Source organism: Erinaceus europaeus, chromosome 13 (assembly GCF_950295315.1).
Source record: "Erinaceus europaeus chromosome 13, mEriEur2.1, whole genome shotgun sequence".
NCBI classification, from domain to species: Eukaryota; Metazoa; Chordata; class Mammalia; order Eulipotyphla; family Erinaceidae; genus Erinaceus; species Erinaceus europaeus.
This window is the reverse complement of record NC_080174.1, coordinates 61280000-61298880: the sequence shown is the minus strand read 5'-3', so window position 1 is coordinate 61298880 and position 18881 is coordinate 61280000. Positions and strand designations below refer to the sequence as shown.

At 45.0% G+C, this 18881-nt stretch overlaps 1 protein-coding gene across 7 annotated transcripts in view; it reads left to right on the top strand.

Annotated features, from left to right (window-relative positions):
• The window catches only part of ARMH1 (armadillo like helical domain containing 1), a 42232-nt gene extending 24394 nt beyond the window's left edge, over window positions 1-17838 (top strand). Inside the window, exons 7-12 of one of the 7 annotated variants that reach the window (XR_009553836.1) lie at window positions 16518-16656; window positions 16739-16811; window positions 16969-17098; window positions 17176-17241; window positions 17402-17483; window positions 17567-17632. Coding sequence is in view for 4 of the 7 variants with exons in the window: in XM_060206020.1 (XP_060062003.1) it covers window positions 16518-16656; window positions 16739-16811; window positions 16949-17098; window positions 17164-17241; window positions 17402-17483; window positions 17567-17679 (635 nt within the window). In the remaining 3 variants the exon portion in view is untranslated. Of the gene's footprint in view, window positions 1-16517; window positions 16657-16738; window positions 16812-16948; window positions 17099-17163; window positions 17242-17401; window positions 17484-17566 lie in introns of all 7 variants that reach the window. The other 6 variants (XR_009553835.1, XM_007530991.3, XM_060206021.1 and 3 more) reach the window with 6 other exon arrangements.
• The last annotated feature ends 1043 nt before the right edge of the window (window positions 17839-18881 follow it).

Sequence of the window (18881 nt, the reverse complement as noted above, 5' to 3'; positions counted from 1 at the left end):
AGCACAGGAAGATTTAAGTATGCTCCCCAAGGTTATACAGCTAACTAAATTCAACCCAGATCTAACTCCAAAGTTTCTACATTTAATAAAAAGCATACAGCGGGATGCTATGTCCTCCCCTGTTCCTCTAACAGCTCAGAGAAGGGAGAGCCTATTTTCAAAAGGAAAGTGCTGTTGAGAAGATGGTGTCTGAGCTAAACCCTGGTGAGTGGGAGGATTTGGGGGGTAGAAAGGAGTGGAGGAGGCCACTCTGGAAAGGGTAACAGTATACAGGAAAGCCTAGCACTCCTAAAGCCCCAGATGGAGGAAGATCATTTGGTGGAGCTTTGTTTAAGGTCTCAATTTAGGAAGGTGTAGAAGGGCAAGGGCCAGGCTGAGGAGCCCCTGGGAAGCAGGGGGATCAGTGGCCACTCTTGGCAGCAGCATGGAGCCCTGACAACAGGTGAGTGGCCCAGGAAGTCTGCCTGGATGTGGCATACTAGATGGCCAGAGCCATGGGGATACATGAGGCTAGATGTTAGTTGGAGGTTCAGTCCTGGTATGCAAGTGGGATTCTGGGGGAGATAACAAGGTCTGCAGGCTCACTTCTCATCTAGCTTGTGTTTGGGAGACAGTGTTGAAAGCCAACAGGGGGCCAGGTGGTGGAACACCTGGTTGAGTGCACATGTTACAGTGTGCAAGGATCCTAGTTCGAGCCCCGGTGCCCACCTGCAGGGGGAAAGCTCTGTGAGTGGTGAAGCAGTGCTGCAGGTGTGTCTCTGTCTTTCTCCCTTTCTGTCTCCCCTTTCTATCTCAATTTCTGGCTGTCTCTATCCCATAAATAAAGATAATTAAAATTAAAAAAAAGCAAGCAGTACTTTCCTTCCAGCCGTATTGTCAATAGTGTGTGTGGGTGTAGGTGTGTGTCCTCTGTAACACACGTGAGTGTTGAGAAATAATGCTCTGTTGAAATCAGTCCCTTCTGGAGCAGAGTTCCAGTTGGAGAGGAGTGACCAGTGGTGGGGTGTGGGGATGGGAGGAGGGAGCCTAAGGGAAGATCTGGCATCTGGCCTAGTAACAAAGAGCTGAGACTCTGTTGGAGCAAGGGCATGGTGTGGTAGTGGCACTGTGTTGGCAAGTTCAGACAGCTCTGAGAAGACAGACAGTGACAGGGATACCATCCCCTCTCTCCCCAGCTCACCCCCATGTGGCAAAGTCCTACCCATCTGCCCTTTCTAGTTTAATCATTTCTTCTCTAAGACCATCCCTGACCTGCCTTCAACTCCCACACAAATGGAAGCCCTCCTTCCTTCCTTCCAGTTGTCTCCAAAATAGAAACTGTCTTCTACATAGTACAGCTCTCATGGTTCTGGTCCTTATCTCCTCAGCACCCTCTGGCATATGTTGGATCCTCTCTACATGTTTGTTGGGTGAGATTGAACAGAATGAGTTCTGCACATACACTGTACTAGTGATCATTTGCTTTGCAAAGCAGGGACCTTCCTAGGTGAGCTATTTTGCCAGCCCAATTGCTAACCTGGATCTTTTCTCCTCCAGGCCTCTGAGCAACTTCCAGGCAGGAACTAGATCTGTTCACTTCCCAGCTCAGGGCCTGGAATAGAATGTGTACTCAGAGGAAGTGTGTTGAATACATTTATGAGGGAGGGAAGGAGGGCTTATCTTTAACTATAAGCCCTTCTAGAGTTGTAACTATTCCCTGCCTCTTCCCATATCAGACCCAGTTTCAATAATCTATTATTTATTTAAATTTGTTATATGACAGTTAACACAGTAGCCATAGAAACAGGATAATGGGCTTTGACACTGCCTTTTCAGAGGGTTGGTTGGGGTGGAGTGAGGTGGGGAGGTAGTATTTGCCAACAGGTTTTTTTGTTTGCTTGTTTGTTTTTTATCTATTTACTTTCCTTTTTGTTGCCCTTGTTTTTATTGTTATTGTAGTTATTGTTGTTATTGATGTCATTGTTGTTAGATAGGACAGAGAGAAACAAAGAGAGGAGGGGAAGACCAGGGGAGAGAAAGAGGGACACCTGCAGACCTGCTTCACTGCTTGTGAAGCAACCCCCCCTGCAGGTGGGGATTTGGTGATTCTAACCAGGATCCTTATGCCAATCCTTGCACTTTTGCGCCACGTGCGCTTAACCTGCTGTGCTACCATCTGACTCCCTGTTTTTTATTTTTTAGATAGAAAATGACATACAGGGGAGTCGGGCAGAAGCACAGCGGGTTAAGCTCACGTGGCACAAAGCGCAAGGACCGGCGTAAGGATCCTGGTTGGAGCCCCTGGCTCCCCACCTGCAAGGGAGTCGCTTCACAGGCAGTGAAGCAGGTCTGCAGGTGTCTGTCTTTCTTTCTCCCTCCTCTCTCCATTTCTCTGTCCTATCCAACAACAACGACATAAACAACAACAATAATAACTGCAACAATAAAACAAGGGCAACAAAAGGGAATAAATAAATATATAGTGAGAAGTTACATACAGAGATAGAGAGGGAGAAACAGAGACAGTCACCTGCTCCACCCTTCACGAAGCCCTCCCCCTGCAGGCTTTCTCATGTGGTGGCCAGTGGCGAGAACTCACCCCCACATCCCCACTATCCTTTTGGTTTAATGTCTGTTTATGCAATAATAGTGAAACCATGCATCTCAGAATTATTCCAAATGAACTAGACTCACACAGGTGGGCCCAAAAATGTCTGCTGGATGAATGGAAATGAATTACTCTTTTTTAACCAGGAAGTAGAGATACATTTTTCAATGTATGTGGAATATAGAATAAGAGAATGTATATGTGATGAATGTCCACTGGGGGACCTATTAATCTCAATGGCTGCAGTGGGAAGTCACAGGACAGGCCACAGTATTCAACTCAGGCTGAAATTCCTCCAAAGACGGAATAGAAAGGCATGACAGGTCTTACATGTGGTCCTAACAGTGGAGACAAGAAAGGATCAGAGGTGAATTTCTCTGAGATAAAGAAGTTGTACTCTAAGACAAGTCCTGGAAAAGGATGGCAGAGGACCTAGTGGAGATTGTATTGTTATGTGGAAAACTGAGAAATGTTATGCATATACAAACTATTGTATTTACTATCAACTGTAAAACATTAATCCCCCAATAGAGAAATTTAAAAAAAATAAAAGAAAATAAATAAATTGAACTCTAAGACAGGAAATGCAGTGCTAAGTGCAAGACCAGGAGTAAAGTCCCTGGGGTGGCTACTGCAGTCAAGACCAAGCCTGTGACCAAGGAGAGTCTGATGGCAGTGACAAGAGCTAGCAGGTGATGCAGCTGAGTGGACTACCTGAAATGAATGACTTACTCTCTCCCATGGTGTGTGTGTGTGTGTGTGTGTGTGTGTGTGTGTGTGTGTGTGTGTGTGTCTGAGAAGTTATAGGAAAAATGGGATTCTCAGAACAGTCCAGTGGCAGCCTGGGAGATGACTCATCAAATATGAAATTCTGAGTTTGATCCCTGGCATCAAATATACCAGAGTAATGCTCTTGTTCTGTGTGTGTGTCTTTCTCTATCTCTTCTTCTTTCTAAATATTTATTCATTTGTCATTATTATTTATGATTATCTCATTAACAAATGAATAAATAAATATTTAAAAAGAGATGGAGGGAGAAAGAGACCTTCAGCTCACTAAGCTTCCCCTCTGCAGGTGGGGACTGAGAGCTTGAACCCAGGTCCTTGTGTATGATGATGTGTGCTCTACCAGGTGCACCACCACCTACCCTTTAACAGCAGTTCCTATTGGGTGTGTTAGTAGGACCTAAAGAGCTGGGAGAAGCCAGAACTTCAGGCTCCCCTCTACCTTTCAGTACCTCCTTCTCTGGCTTTTGAATTTTTTCATTTTTAAATACATTTCAGAGGTCTACTTATTTATTTATGTGAGAGAGACTAAGAAGGAGGAGGAGGAGGAAGAAGCCACCAGAACATTACTGACACATGCAATGCCAGGATATAACTTTGAGACTTCATCCTGGAAAGCCTAAGGTTTTATCCACTGTACTATCAGCTGGGTCAACTGAGTGGCCTCTTGACATGGTAGTTGACTTCTCCCACGGCAACACTGGGGATGGAACTTGGGGCTTCTTGTATGCAAGTCCTTTGCACCACCACTGTACTGTCTCCTTGGCCCTTCAACCATATTTTTTTATTTTCCCCTTTGTAGCCCTTGTTGTTTATCATTGTTGTTGTAGTTATTGTTGTTGTTATTGAAGTTGTCATTGTTAGATAGGACAGAGAGAAATGGAGAGAGGAGGGGAAGACAGAAAGGGGGAGATAAAGATAGACACCTGCAGACCTGCTTCACCGCCTGTGAAGCGACCTCCCCCTGCAGGTAGGGAGCAGGGGGCTTGAACCAGGATCCTTACGCCAGTCCTTGTGCCATCTTTTTTTTTTTTCTTTCTGATATATTTTTTTAATTTTTTATTTAAGAAAGGATTAATGAACAAAAACATAAGGTAGGATGTTGTTTTCGATGGGTTATGTTGTTTTCAATGGGCTGGCTTCACGGGCGGGTAACAGACGACCAGGGACTCATGGTTGAGCTGTAGGCAGAATCTCTTTATTCATGCAGGACGCAGCGCAATCTAAGCCGAGCTGAGCTAAACTAAAGGTACTGTAAAACTCACAATGCTGTCATTATATATACTTGCGAAGTAGGGTGGAAACAGGATGTGACATAGAGAGGGTGGAGAGAAAAGTGACTGGTGAAAATCAGAGTGTGACAAAGAGGGGCCAGATTAGGCGAGAATCCTATCACTGAACCACAAATGCCCTGGAGGGAGGGTGGAACTTGTTAACAGTGGTTATGTAAATAGAATGAAGTGGTTATGTAAATAGAATAGTGTTAAGCAGGGAGGATTTAAACCAAATGAAACAGAAGGGGTCTCATGCATACCAACAGTAGGAGGGGTACAACTCCACACAATTCCCACCACCCAATCCCCATAGCCCACCCCCTCCCATGATAGCTTTCCCGTTCTCTAGCCCTCTGGGAGCATGGACCCAGGGTCATTGAGGGTTGCAGAAGGTAGAAGGTCTGGCTTCTGTAATTGCTTCCCCGCTGAACATGGGCGTTGACTGGTGGGTCCATACTCCCAGTCTGCCTCTCTCTTTCCCTAGTAGGGTGTGTCTCTGGGGAAGCTGAGCTCCAGGACACATTGGTGGGGTCTTCAATCCAGGGAAGCCTGGCCAGCATCCTGGTGGCATCTGGTACCCGAGTAATGAAGCTGAAGGGTTGTCATTCCACACGTGAAGTCTCTGGATACAGTCTGAGGTGAAGCATGTTGAGGTGGCAATCGTTGCGTTGGTTAGGTTGTGATCGGCGGATGCAATATTATTTGGTTTGGATTGGGAGATGCATACGGGAAAGTGGGCCCTATCCAAGGGTTCCAGGACTGGGGGAAGTAGGGGCTCTATAGTGGAGATGTGAGGTTCCTGCTGTCTTAGGGTTCAAAAAGACAATCGATAGTTAATATTATCATCACATTATTTGTTAATTGGGTTAACTTTGAAAAGTCCCTTTGTTATGGTTTGCTGTACAGTATCCAGTATCTTGTATATAGCTGTGCTATTGGATGCTTTCTGATATTTTTTTTAATTGGGGAATTAATGTTTTACATTCAACAGTAAGTACAATAGTTTGTACATGCATAACATTCCCCAGTTTCCCATATAGCAATACAACCCCCACTATGTCCTCTATCATCCTTCATGGACCTGTATTCTCCCCACCCACCCACCCCAGAGTCTTTTACTTTGGTGCAATACGCCAATTCCAGTTCAGGTTCTACTTGTGTTTTCTTTTCTGATCTTGTTTTTCAACTTCGGCCTGAGAGTGAGATCATCCCATATTCATCCGTTTCTGACTTATTTCACTCAACATGATTTTTTCAAGGTCCATCCAAGATCGGCTGAAAACGGTGAAGTCACCATTTTTAATAGCTGAGTAGTATTCCATTGTGTATATATACCACAATTTGCTCAGCCACTCATCTGTTGTTGGACACCTGGGTTGCTTCCAGGTTTTATAGGCTATTACAAATTGTGCTTCTAAGAACATATGTGTACACAGATCTTTTTGGGTGGATATCCATCTTTTTTTAAATATTTATTTATTTCCTTTTGTTGCCCTTGTTGTTTTATTGTTGTTGTTATTGATGTCATTGTTGTTGGGTAGGACAGAGAGAAATGGAGAGAGGAAGGGATGACAGAAAGGGGGAGAGAAAGACACCTGCAGACCCGCTTCACTGCCTGTGAAATGACTCCTCTGCAGGTGGGGAGCTGGGGGCTCAAACCAGGATCCTTATGCTGGTCTTTGCATTTTGGACCACGTGTGCTTAACCCGCTGAGCTACCGCCCGACTCCCTTCAAGCATCTTTTTTAACTTGTTTCATTAGCTTCATGCCCCTCACAGGGTTAAGAAAATATACCAGGGGGGCGGGTGGTGGTGCACCTAGTTAAGTGCACACACTCCAGTGTGTGAGGACCCAGGTTCAAGCCCCTGGTCCTCACCTGTAGGGGGGAAACTTCACAAGCAGTGTAGCAGGGCTGCAGGTGTCTTTGTCTCTCTCCTCTCTTATGACCCCCTCCCCTCTCAATTTCTAGCTCTCTATCTAATAAATAAAAATAATTTTTTAAAAAATTAAAAAGACATGTTTTAAAGAAAATACACAGGAGTCGGGCGGTAGCGCAGCAGGTTAAGCACAGGTGGCACAAAGCGCAAGGACTGGCACAAGGATGCTGGTTCGAGCCCCCGGCTCCCCACCTGCAGGGGAGTCACTTCACAGGCGGTGAAGCAGGTCTGCAGGTGTCTATCTTTCTCTCCCCCTCTCTGTCTTCCCCTCCTCTCTCCATTTCTCTCTGCCCTACCCAGCAACAACAACAGCAATAACAACAAAAAAAAATAAAGGAGAAAATGGGGAGTTGGGCGGGCGGTAGCACAGCGTGTTAAGTGCACATGGTGCAAAGCACAAGAACCTGCGTTGGTATCCTGGTTGGAGCCCCTGGCTCCCCACCTTCAATGGGGTCGCTTCACAGTGGTGAAGCAGGTTTGCAGGTGTCTTTCTCCCCCCATCTCTGTCTTCCCTTCTTCTCTCGATTTCTCTGTTCTATCCAACAACAACGTCAGCAATAGCAACAACAATGATAACAAGGGCAACAAAAGGGGGAAAATAGCCTCTAGGAGCAGTGGATTCCTAGTGCAGGCACCGAGCCTCAGTGATAACCCTGGACTCAAAAATAAATGAATTAAGTTTATACTTTAAAAAATATTGAGGGCCGGAGAGTCAGGCAGTAGTGCAGGGGTTAAGCGCAGGTGGTGCGCAAAGACCGGCTTAAAAATCCCAGTTCGAGCCCCAGGCTCCCCACCTGCTGGGGGGGTTCACTTCCAGGTGGTGAAGCAGGTCTGCAGGTGTCTGCCTTTTCTCTTCCCCTCTATCTTCCCCTCCTCTCTCCTTTTCTCTCCATCCTATCCAACAACAATGGCAACAATAATAGCTACAACAAGGGCAACAAAAGGGAATAAATAAAATAAATATTTATTTATAAATAAAAATATAAAAATTTAAAATATTGAGGGCCGGGCGGTAGTGCAGCAGGTTAAGCGCTTATGGTGCAAAGCGCAAGGACCGGCCTAAGGATCCCGGTTCCAACCCATGGTTCAAGCCCCCAAGCTCCCAACCTGCAGGGGGGTCGCTTCACAGGCAGTGAAGCAGGTCTGCAGGTGTCTATCTTTCTCACCTGATCTTATTTTTCAATTTCTGCCTGAGAGTGAGATCATCCCATATTCATCCTTTTGTTTCTGAATTATTTCATTTAACATGATTTCTTCAACCTCCATCCAACATCAGCTGAAAACAATGAAGTCATCACTTTTTATAGCTGAATAGTATTCCATTGTGTATACCACAATTTGCTCAGCCATTCATCTGTTGTTGGACACCTGGGTTGCTTCCAGGTTTTGGCTATTACAAATTGTGCTCCTAAGAACGTATGTGTACACAGATCTTTTTGGATGGGTGTGTTATGTTCCTTACGATATATCCTGAGGAGAAGAATTTCAGGATCATAGTGTAGGTCTATTTCTATCCTTCTGAGAGTTCTCCAGACTGTTCTCCACAGAGGTTGAACCAATTTACATTCCTACCAGCAGTGCAGGAGGGTTCCTTTGACCCCACAACCTCTCCAGCATTTGCTGCTGTTACCTTTTCTGATGTATGACATTCTCACAAGAGTGAAGTGATATCTCATTGTTGTCTTTATTTGCATTTCTCTGACAATCAAAGACTTGGAGCATTTTTTCATGTGTTTCTCTGCCTTTGGGATCTCTTCTGTGGTGAATATTCTGTCGATGTCCTCCCCCCATTTTTGGATGGGGTTATTTGTTTTCTTGTTGAGTTTGGCAAGCTCTTTATATAGTTTGGTTATTAGGCTCTTGTGTGATGTATGGCATGTAAAGATCTCTCATTCTGTGAGGGGTCTCTTGGTTTGGGTAGTAGTTTCTTTTGCTGTGCAGAAGCTTTTTAATTTGATGTAGTCCCATAAGTTTATGCTTGCCTTAGTCTTCTTTGTAATTGGATTCGTTTCACTGAAGATGTCTTTAAAATTTATGCAAAAAAGAGTTCTGCCAATATTTTCCTCTAAGTATCTGATAGTTTGTGGTCTAACATCCAAGTCCTTGATCCACTTGGAATTTACTTTTGTATTTGGTGAAATACAGTGGTTCAGTTTCATTCTTCTGCATGTTTCAACCCATTTTTTTCAACATCATTGAAGAGACTTTGCTTTCCCCATGTAATAGTCTGGACACCTTTGTCAAAGATTAGATGTCCATAGTTGTGGGGGCTCACTTCTGGGCTCTCAGTTCTATTCCACTGGTCAGTGTGTCTATTCATGTTCCAGTACCAAGCAGTTTTTATGACAATGGCCCTATAATACAATTTGAGATCTGGGAGTGTGATGCCTCCAGTTCTGTTCTTTCTTCTCAGTATTGTTTTGACAATTCTAGGTCTTTTCTGGTTCCAGATAAACATTTATAGTATTTGTTCTATTCTAAAAAATATGGTTGGGATCTTGATGGGGATAGCATTAAATTTGTATATGGCTCTAGGTAGTATATTCATTTTGATGATGTTAATTCTTCCAACCTATGAACATGGAATATCTTTCCACTTCTTTGTGTCTTTTTCAATTTCCTTGAGTAGTGACTCATAATAGTCAGCATACAAGTCTTTTACTTCTTTGGTTACGTTTATTCCTAGATATTTTATTGGTTTTGTTGCTATAGTAAAAGGAATTGATTTCTGGATTTCAACTTCTAACTTAGTGTTTGTATAGAGAAATGTCACTGACTTTTGTATGTTATTTTTGTAGCCTTCGGTATCTATCTTTCTCTCCCCCTCTCTGTCTTCCCCTCCTCTCGATTTCTCTCTGTCCTATCCAACAACAGTGACAGTAATAACAACAATGATAAACAACAAGGCCAACAAAAGGGGGGGGAACCTTCCAGGAGCAGTGGACTTGTAGTGCAGGCACTGAGCCCCAGCAATAACCCTGGAGACAAAAAAAAAAAAAAAAAAAAAGCTGGGAACATCATGGGACGTGAGCAGTCCTTTGGTGTGTCTCCCTCTCTTCTTGCTGTCAAAGTAAATCTCAATCCGGGGTTGGGCAGTGATGCTCCCCAGTTAAGCATACATATTACCAAGAGGGAGGACCAGGTTTGAGGCCCTGCTCCCCACCTGCAGGGAGGTGCTTCTCAAGAGGTGATTCTTTCTCTCTCCCTCTCTCTCTCCCCTTCCCTCTCAATGTCTGCCTATCCTATCAACTATAATAGAAAGGGAGAATAAAAGAAGAGAAAAGAAGGGAGTCGGGCTGTAGCGCAGCGGGTTAAGCGCAGGTGGCGCAAAGCACAAGGACCGGCATGAGGATCCCGGTTCAAGTCGCTTCACAGGCGGTGAAGCAGGTCTGCAGGTGTCTGTCTTTCTCTCCTCCTCTCTGTCTTCCCCTCCTCTCTCCATTTCTCTCTGTCCTATCCAACAACGACAACAACAATAATAACTACAACAATAAAACAACAAGGGCAGCAAAAGGTAATAAATAAATAAAATAAATATTAAAAAAAAAAGAGAGAGAAAAGAAAAGAAAGAACAAGGGGGAATGCTACTGATTCCCAGAAACAACCCTGGTGGCAATAAAAAAATTTTAATTAATTAAAATAAGTAAATAAATAAACCTCATTCTGAATTTACAAAATCTTATAGCTTTGCTTTACTCTCTGAGTCAATCTGGACTATGGGTTCAACTTGCCCTGTAGAACCTTGCATAAGAAATCACCTGTCTTGTGTAATATTACTGAACAGCAGACTCTGGCACAACAGATAGTTTTACATAGAGACCTGCCCCTTTTAGGGGTCAGCAAAGTAACTCACTTGGGTAGTATACAGCTTTGCCGTGTGTGCAGCCCAATTTCTAGCCTGACCCCCACTGCACTGAAGGAAATGTCAGTGCTGCAGTCTCTCTACTCCTCTGTCTCTATCTAAAGATGGAAACATCTTTTTACTTTAATCTTTTTTTTTTTTTTTTTGTCTCCAGCATTATTGCTGGGGCTCGGTGCCTGCATCACAAATCCACTGCTCCTCGAGGTCATTTTTCCCTTTTGTTGCCCTTGTTGTTTATCGTTGTTTTGTTATTATTGTTGTTGTTGTTGTCATTGTTGTTTGATAGGACAGAGAGAAATTGAGAGAGGAGGGGGAGACAGAGAGGGGAAAAGGATAGACACTTGCAGACCTGCTTCAGTGCTTGAGAAGCTCCCTACGCAGGCCCTTGCACTTCACACCATATGTGCTTAACCTGCTGCGCTACTGCCCAGCCCCCTTTAAAATGTTTTTGAAGATACTTTAAATGTTTTGAAAAATTATTTGCTTGGGCTGGGGAAATAACATAGTGGTTATGCTTGGATCCTTTCATGCCTGAGGCTCTGAGGTCTCAGGTTCAATCCCCAGCACCACCATAGCCAGAGATGAGCAGTGCTCTGGAAAAAATAAGTAAACAAAATTTTCCAGAAATTATATGAGCACTTCAACTATTTTGTTTATATTGTATTCTTTGAAGGAGGCACACTTCTCACATGTAACCACGTGGTGGCAGTCTTATCTAGAAATAAAGGAAGAACTGAAACCTTGGGTTTCCAAGGCTCTAGAAACAAGTAATTGTAAAGTAAACCTTACCAGTGCTGGGCTTTGGAAAAAAACTGCTTGAATTGCCAAAATTCCCAGGTGCATTTCCATTTCCAGGACTTCTTACAGGAAAAAAAATGCTGCTACAGCTCTGCTTTTCAGTATGAATGCTTGGATAAATCATCTGTTGAAGGTTTCATCAGTCGGATACCTGACCACATTGCTTTAATCAGTGCTGACAGGTTGCAGTTTCTATGCTCCATCCTTGGAAAAGAGAGTCTTTCCTTTTGTATTAAACTGACCACTAGTGTCAATAGTGTGCTCCTTATGACCTTGTTTTGTTCACTGCTATTCTGTTACTGCACTAGTATTGTAGCTACCCTATATCCCGTCAATATTTGTCAAAGGAATTAGCATGGGTTCCCCAGAGCTGCTTCCCAGATTCACTGAGTATGGACTATCCATTACTCAAACCCTACTAATTTTTCTTTTCTTTTCTTTTCTTTTTTTTTTTTTTTTTTTTTTTTTGCTAGAGCACTGATCAGCTTAGGCTTATGGTGGTATGGGGGATTAAACCTAGGACTTCAGAGAATCAGGCATGAGAGTCTCTGCATAACCATTATGCTATCTCCCCAGCCCTTCTATTTTATTTTATTTTATTTATTTTATTTTTGCCTCCAGGGTTATTGCTAGGGCACGGTGCCTGGACTAGGAATCCACTGCTCCTTGAGTGGAGCATTACCACCACCACCCCCATTTTGTTGCCCTTTTATTTATTGTTATTGTTGTCTTTGCTGTTGTTGATGTTTAATAGGACAGAGAGAAATCAAGAAAGGAGGGGAAGACAGAGAGGGCGAGAGAAAGACACCTGCAGACCTGCTTCACCACTTATGAAGCGACCCCCTGCAGGTAGGGAGCTGGGGCTCGAACTAGAATACTTACGCTTTGCACCATGTGCGCTTAACCCGCTGTACTACCGCCCAGCCCCCTCTACTATTTTTCAGTGTGTTTCCTGGCATGTTCCCAGGGTCACCCACATGCTAAGCTGCTTCCCTGGCCCATGTTTTTAAGGATACAAAGAGACTCAGAAAAAGAGAGACACTAAAGCACTAAGTCACAGTTTCACCTTCATGGCACTCGACCCAGTTTTCCTCCTTGCTTTTGTTCTTAATGTTCCTGTGTGGTATGGGGATGGAATCCACAGCTTCATGGTTTGGCCTCTGAGCTACCTCCTGGGCTCAGATGTATGTGCACAGCTTGGGAGGTGGCACAGTAAATAAAGTGTTGGACCCTCAAGCTAAATTCAATCCCTGACAGCACATGTATCAAAGTGATGCTCTGATTCTCTCTCATGCTAATAAAATATATATATATATTAAGAGGTGGTATAAAGGTGGAGCATTTGACCTATAAGCATGAGGTCCCATGGTCTTTTTTTATTTGTTTTGTTCTTTACCAGAGCACTGTTCAGCTCTGGCTTATGGTGGTGCAGTGGGGACTGAACCTGGGGCTTTGGAGCCTCAGGCATGAGAGTCTGTTTACATAACCATTATCCTATCTACCCTCTGCCCCCAAGTTTTTGTTTTTTGTTTTTAGTGATTTAATAATGATTAACAAGATTGTAAGATAATAGGCATACAATTTCATACAGTTTCCACTACCAGAGTTCCGTGTCCCATCCCCTCCATTGGAAACATCCCTATTCTTTTTTTTTCAAATTTTTTTTATTAATTTTATTTTTGAGAGAGATGAAGAGAGAGAGAGAGAGAGAAATACCAGAGCACTGCTCAGCTCAGGCTTATAGTGGTGCGGGGGATTGAGCCTGGGATTTAGGAGCCTCAGGCATGAGAATCTGTTTGCATAACCATTATGCTGTCTCCCCCGCCCGGAAACATCCCTATTCTTTATCCCTCTGGGAGTATGGACCAAAATTCTTTGTGGGGTACAGAAGGTGGGAAGTCAGGCTTTTTGATTTGCTTCTCCACTGGACATGGACATTGGTAGGTCAATCCATACCCCCCAACCTATTTCTATCTCTCCCTAGTGGGGTAGGGATCTGGAGAGGTGAGGTTCTAGGAAGCACTGGTGAGGTCATCTGCCCAGGGAAGTCAGGATGGCATCATAGTAGCATCTGTAACTTGGTGGCTAGAAGGCAGTAAGATATGAAGCAGGACAAATAGTTTAATAAACAGGAGGTCCAAAGTTTTGTCTATGCCAAATTTATGCTGATTCTCTCTCCTCATTAATAAAACAAAAAAAATTTGTGTGTGTGTGTGTGTGTAGGGTTGGATAAACAGAATAGTAATTATGCCAAAAAATTATATATAGAGCTAGATAGATAGATTCCTAGTTGACATAGTACCCTTTTTATACACTATAGATTTAATTTGCTAGTATTTTGTGTAGATGGATGAACAGGCTCACATCCTGGAAACACATCGAGAGATGCTACGGCAACAGGAAATTTTGGTGCTTGGTGTCCCATCCCCTCCTGACTCTCCCTCTTTCTCTTTATCTGAATGGAAAAAAAAAAAAAAAACTGGGCCATCTTAGTCCTCCCCACCCCACCCCAGGCCCCAAAAAAGATGCTATGCAAATACAGATAGTGTGCTGGAATGAGTGTGACTCAAGCACAAGTTAGCCTGATGAGGAGACACCACCTGTCACTGGGAGTGGGAAGGAAGAGGGAAATCAAGTCAGAACTATTGTTGTGAAATGTTAGTCCAAGGCAACCTTGGAAAGTTACTAGATCCTCAGGGCTGGGTGGTGGTGCACCTGGTTGAATGCTCACATTACAGTGAGCAAAGGACCCAGATTCAAGCCCCTGGTCTCCACCTGCAGGGAGAAAGCTTCGTGGGTGGTAAAGCAGGGCTACAGGTGTCTTTCTGACTCTTTCCCTCTATATATCCCTCTCCCCTCTTAATTTCTCTCTTGTCTCTATCCAATAATAAGTAAACAAATAAAAAATTAAAAAATTAAATAAATTTTTAAAAAAGAAAGATACTGGGCAGAGGGTAGATAGCATAATGGTTATGCAAACAGACTCTAATGCCTGAGGCTCCAAAGTCTCAGGTTCAATCCCCCGCACCGCATCACCATAAGCCAGAGCTGAACAGTGCTCTGGTTAAAAAAAAAAAAAGTTATTGGATCTTTGAGCTAGTACCTGACCTCATGTTGTGTTAACCCTCCTAGGCCTACAGAAAAGAAAGTGAGGAGTTTGCACCTAACTTGCAGAGTACAATCCCTAAATAGAATGTTTACAACCTGAAAGGGAAAAAACTGCAGGGGAGATAGGAAAACTTTCAGGCATGAGGTCCTGAGGTCCTAGGTTCAAGCCCTAACACCACCAGAAGTCAGAGCTGAGCAATATCCCAAGGAAAAAAAACTCCAGCCCAGAAGATGGCACAATAGATAGTGCTAAAATCTCAGGCATTGGCGTACTGCACCAAAGTAAAAGACTCTGGGGTGGGTGGGTGGGGAGAATACAGATCCAAGAAGGATGACAGAGGACCTAGTGGGGGTTGTATTGTTATATGGGAAACTGGGGAATGTTATGCATGTACAAACTATTGTATTTACTGTAGAATGTAAAACATTAATTCCCCAATAAAAAAAATAAAATATATAAAAAAAAAAAAAAGAAAAAAAAATCTCAAGCATGAGGACCCTGGATCCTGGAATTTTTTTTTTTTTTTTTTTATCACTAGCATTTCATGTTCCAGAGTGATTCTCTGGTTCTCTCCTTCATTAATAGGTACAACTTTTTTTTTCTACCAGGGTTTTCCCTGAGGCTCAGTGCCTGCATAACTCCACCACTCTCAGCAGCCATTTTTCTTCCCTCTAGAGAGAGCAAGAGAGACAGAAGAGACACAGAAAGGATAGAAGCTTCCACACTTCATGAAGCTTCCCCACAGCAGGTGCTGCCATGTCCAGCTCTCAAATCTGGGTCCTGGCACATAGGAACCTGTGTGGTCTACCAGTTGAGCAACCTGTCCCCCCCATTAGGAAGGTAAATCCTTTTAATTTTTATTTATTTATTTATTCCCTTTTGTTGCCCTTGTTTTATTGTTGTAGTTATTGTTGTTGTAGTGAAGCAGGTCTGCAGGAGTCTATCTTTTTTTTTTTTTAAGAATTTGCTTATTTATTCATAGGAAAGACAGGTGGATAGAGAGAAAGAACCAGACATCACTCTGGTACATGTGCTGCTGGGGATTGAACTCAGAACCTCATGGTTGAGAGTTCAGTGTTTTATTCACTGCACCACCTCCTGGACCACAAGAGTCTATCTTTCTCTCCCCCTCTCTGTCTTCCCCTCCTCTCTCCATTTCTCTCTGTCCTATCCAACAATGACAGCAATAACAACAACAACAATGATAAACAACAAGGGTAACAAAAGGGGAAAAAATAGCCTCCAGGAGCAGTGGGTTCATAGTGCAAACCCCAGCAATAACCCCAGAGGCAAAAAAAAAAAAAAGATATTTTGTAAAAGGCAAAGGCTTTATCTGCTCTAGAGAAAAACAGGCACCTGGGGCCAGAAGGGAGCTCCTTAGGAGGAGGTGCTTTTCATGTGCAAGGCCTAGGCTTGAGTCCAGCCCTTCTCAGCACTGGGGAAGCTATGGTTCTGTGGTGTCTTTCCCTCTCTGCCTCTGCCTCTGTCTCTGTCTCTGTCTCTGTTTCTGGTTTTGTTTTGTTTTTTTTCTTTTCTACCTGAAAAAAAGAAGGAAAAAAAAAAAAGCCTACTTGGAGCAGTGAAGCCCCATCAAGGACACACACACACATGCACACATCAGTGGGCTAGGAAAATAGTTCACCTGGATAGTGCGTTGCTTTGCCGTGTTTGTCCCAGGTTTAAGCCCTGTTCCCACTGCACTGAAAGAAATTCAGTACTGTGGTTTCTCAGTCTCTCTCTCTCCCCTTGTCTCTGTCTATATCTGAAAAAGTCACCCCAGAGCAGTGAAACCCTGATGATTAAAAACACTGAATTGAACCTTTTTTTCAAAGTTTTGCTTTGTTTTGTTTCCCCCACCTACTTGCTGTGTCTTCCTCCCACTCTTCATCTCCTACACCCTTGTCCCTCATCCCTCATTATTCTTCCAAGAGGAAACGGGCCCACCTTTATGTATGCCTCTGAGCCTCTCTGATGGTCTGACTCACCCTCCAACTCTTCCTCCAGCCGCCCCACTGGGAGGTAGATAATCTCTGCCATCTGGAGGCCACACTGGCCAGAAAAGTGTCAGAAAAGATGGGTGAAGTGGGTGGGGAAACACTGACTAAAATCTCGGGCTTCCTGGCTGGTGGTTGGGGGGCCTCTTCAGCCTCATGCGGTTCCCCAGCCATCAGATTGATCAAGGACCTGGCTAATTACGACGTATGCCCAGCCCTGCTCCAGGGCCTCGTAAAGCTGCTGATCCCATCTGTTGAGGAGACCAGAGAACTGGAGTCCAAGATCCTCAGCGGTAAGAGTTGTCTCAGGTGAGGGAGGACACACCTGTTGTGGGGAGCGAGCAGGCAGGGGAGAAGGTGTCCTCATGCCTCTCACCAATGCCTCTGCCAGATGTGTCAGTTCTCCAGCTCACCTCCCAGCTGCCAGTGTTCTTGCAGCAGGCCGCAGCCGCCAAAGCCATCAGGTAGTGTGTGTGTGTGTGTGTGTGTGTGTGTGTGTGTGCGCGCGCGCGCGCTCAAATGCAGTGAGCTAGAGCCTGCTCTGCCCATGGGGCCCAGGGCTGGACACAAGATCCAAGATAATCTCAAGGGGTCACTGCAGCCCCTGCTTCCCCGGTCCAGGATCCTGGCTACCCACAACATGTGCCTGGCAGAGGATATGCTGCACCTGGGGGTGGTGCACAGCCTGATGGTTGCCATGGGAAACATGGACCACAGCAACAGCCAGAGGCAGGCCAGCCTCACACTGGAGGTGAGAAGGAAGCAGGAGGTGGGTTGGGGGCTCTGGGCACCACAGTCACACCTGCCACCCTGCAGTTCTTTGTGCAGACATTCCCGGTGGTGGAGGAGCACGTGAGCAAGGCCATGGGGCAGGAGCTCTACTCACTCTTCATGGTGAGAAGAGCTTGGGCTCAGCCTTGTGGCCAGCTTCAGAGGCCACTGCCCTGGGTGGGTCCTCTGCCTTCTGCCTCCCTTCCTTTCCATTCCCTTCCCTTCCCTTCCCTTCCCTTCCCACTCCTGACCCCTCAGCCCATGCCCGCACCTCCATCCACAGAGCAACGCTGAGGACTTGTACTTGAAAATGGATGCCATTCAGGCTGACATCCTGGTGGCCAACAAAGTCAATGTTGCCAAAGGTAAGCAGGGAGGTGTTGGGGGGCCGGAGAAGAAATGCCCGGAGACACCCCAACTCAGGCTGGCCTTCCCCACCCACCCCCAGTCATCCACCTCAGTGGCCTCTCCTACAACCAGAAGTTTCACCTGGGCTCTCTGGATGAGGACCCTCTGGCCTACATCAACCGCTTCCAGGAGGACGTGGAAGGAAAGAACTAAAGGCACCACGGGGAGCCTGGGACACCACTGAGTATGCAGGGACACCCAGCAAGAAGGGGGCCTGAGGCTGAGCTCAGGGCAGCTGCTGGGCCCCAGACGGAAGTTAGACACAAGGGGTAACTGGGAAAAGTTCAATAAACAGCCTTGTTCTCTGCCTACTCTGTGTGTTCAGCCAGGAGGGAAATTAAATGAGAGCTCCGGTGATTAGCTGGAGGCCTCTGCTCACCAAGGAAAAAAGCAGAAGATCAAGACATAGCTCACTGGAAGGGCGACTATGCCTTGCCTTGCATGCCACCCAACTTCCAACCTCAGCACCACATGGGAGTGCCTCAATGCTGGAGAATGCTCTGGTCCTGTGCCTGCCCCACCCCTTATGAAAAGGTTGGCCAGAGGAGCCAGGCAGTGACACACCCAGTGGAGCACAAACATCATCATGTGCAAGCACCCAGGTTCAAGTTCCCAGTCCCTCCCTTCAAGGGTTAAACTTCATGAGCTGTGAAACAGGTCTACAGGTTTCTCTACTTCTCTCTCTATCTCTTCCTCCTCTCCCAATTTTTCTCTGTCCTATGGAAAGAAAAAAAATAGACCAGGCTCAATGGATTCATCACCCTGGTGGAAAGAAAGAAAGGAAGAAAAAAAAGAGGGAGTTGGGCGGTAGCGCAGTGGGTTAAGCACAGGTGGTGCAAAGCTCATGGACCGGTGTAAGGATCCTGGTTCGAGCCCCTGGCTCCCTACCTGCAGAGGAGTCACACAGGTGGTGAAGCAGGTTTGCAGGTGTCTATCTTTCTCTCCCCCTCTCTGTCTTCCCCTCCTCTCCATTTCTCTCTGTCCTATCCAACAAAGATGACATCAATAACAACAACAATAATAACTACAACAGCAATTTTAAAAAGGGGCAACAAAAGGTAAAATAAAATATAAAAAAATCAGAAAGAAAGAAAGAAAGAAAGGAAAAGTGTTGGCTAGATTGGGGAAGTATCTTAACTGGTAGTATGCAGCTGAAGCCCCAGTTCAGTCCCAGGCACAGCATGTACCAGAGTAATGCTCTAGTTTCTGTCTGTCTGTCTGTTTATCTATATATCATGTGAAACTCTCACTCAAAAGAAGATTAATGGGTCTTCCAGGTTCTGGAGGCTCTTGAGCCTCACCTCAGCTCTCTGCCAGCCCTCAAGCTGCTCCTACCTCTTTGCTTACTTCTGCTG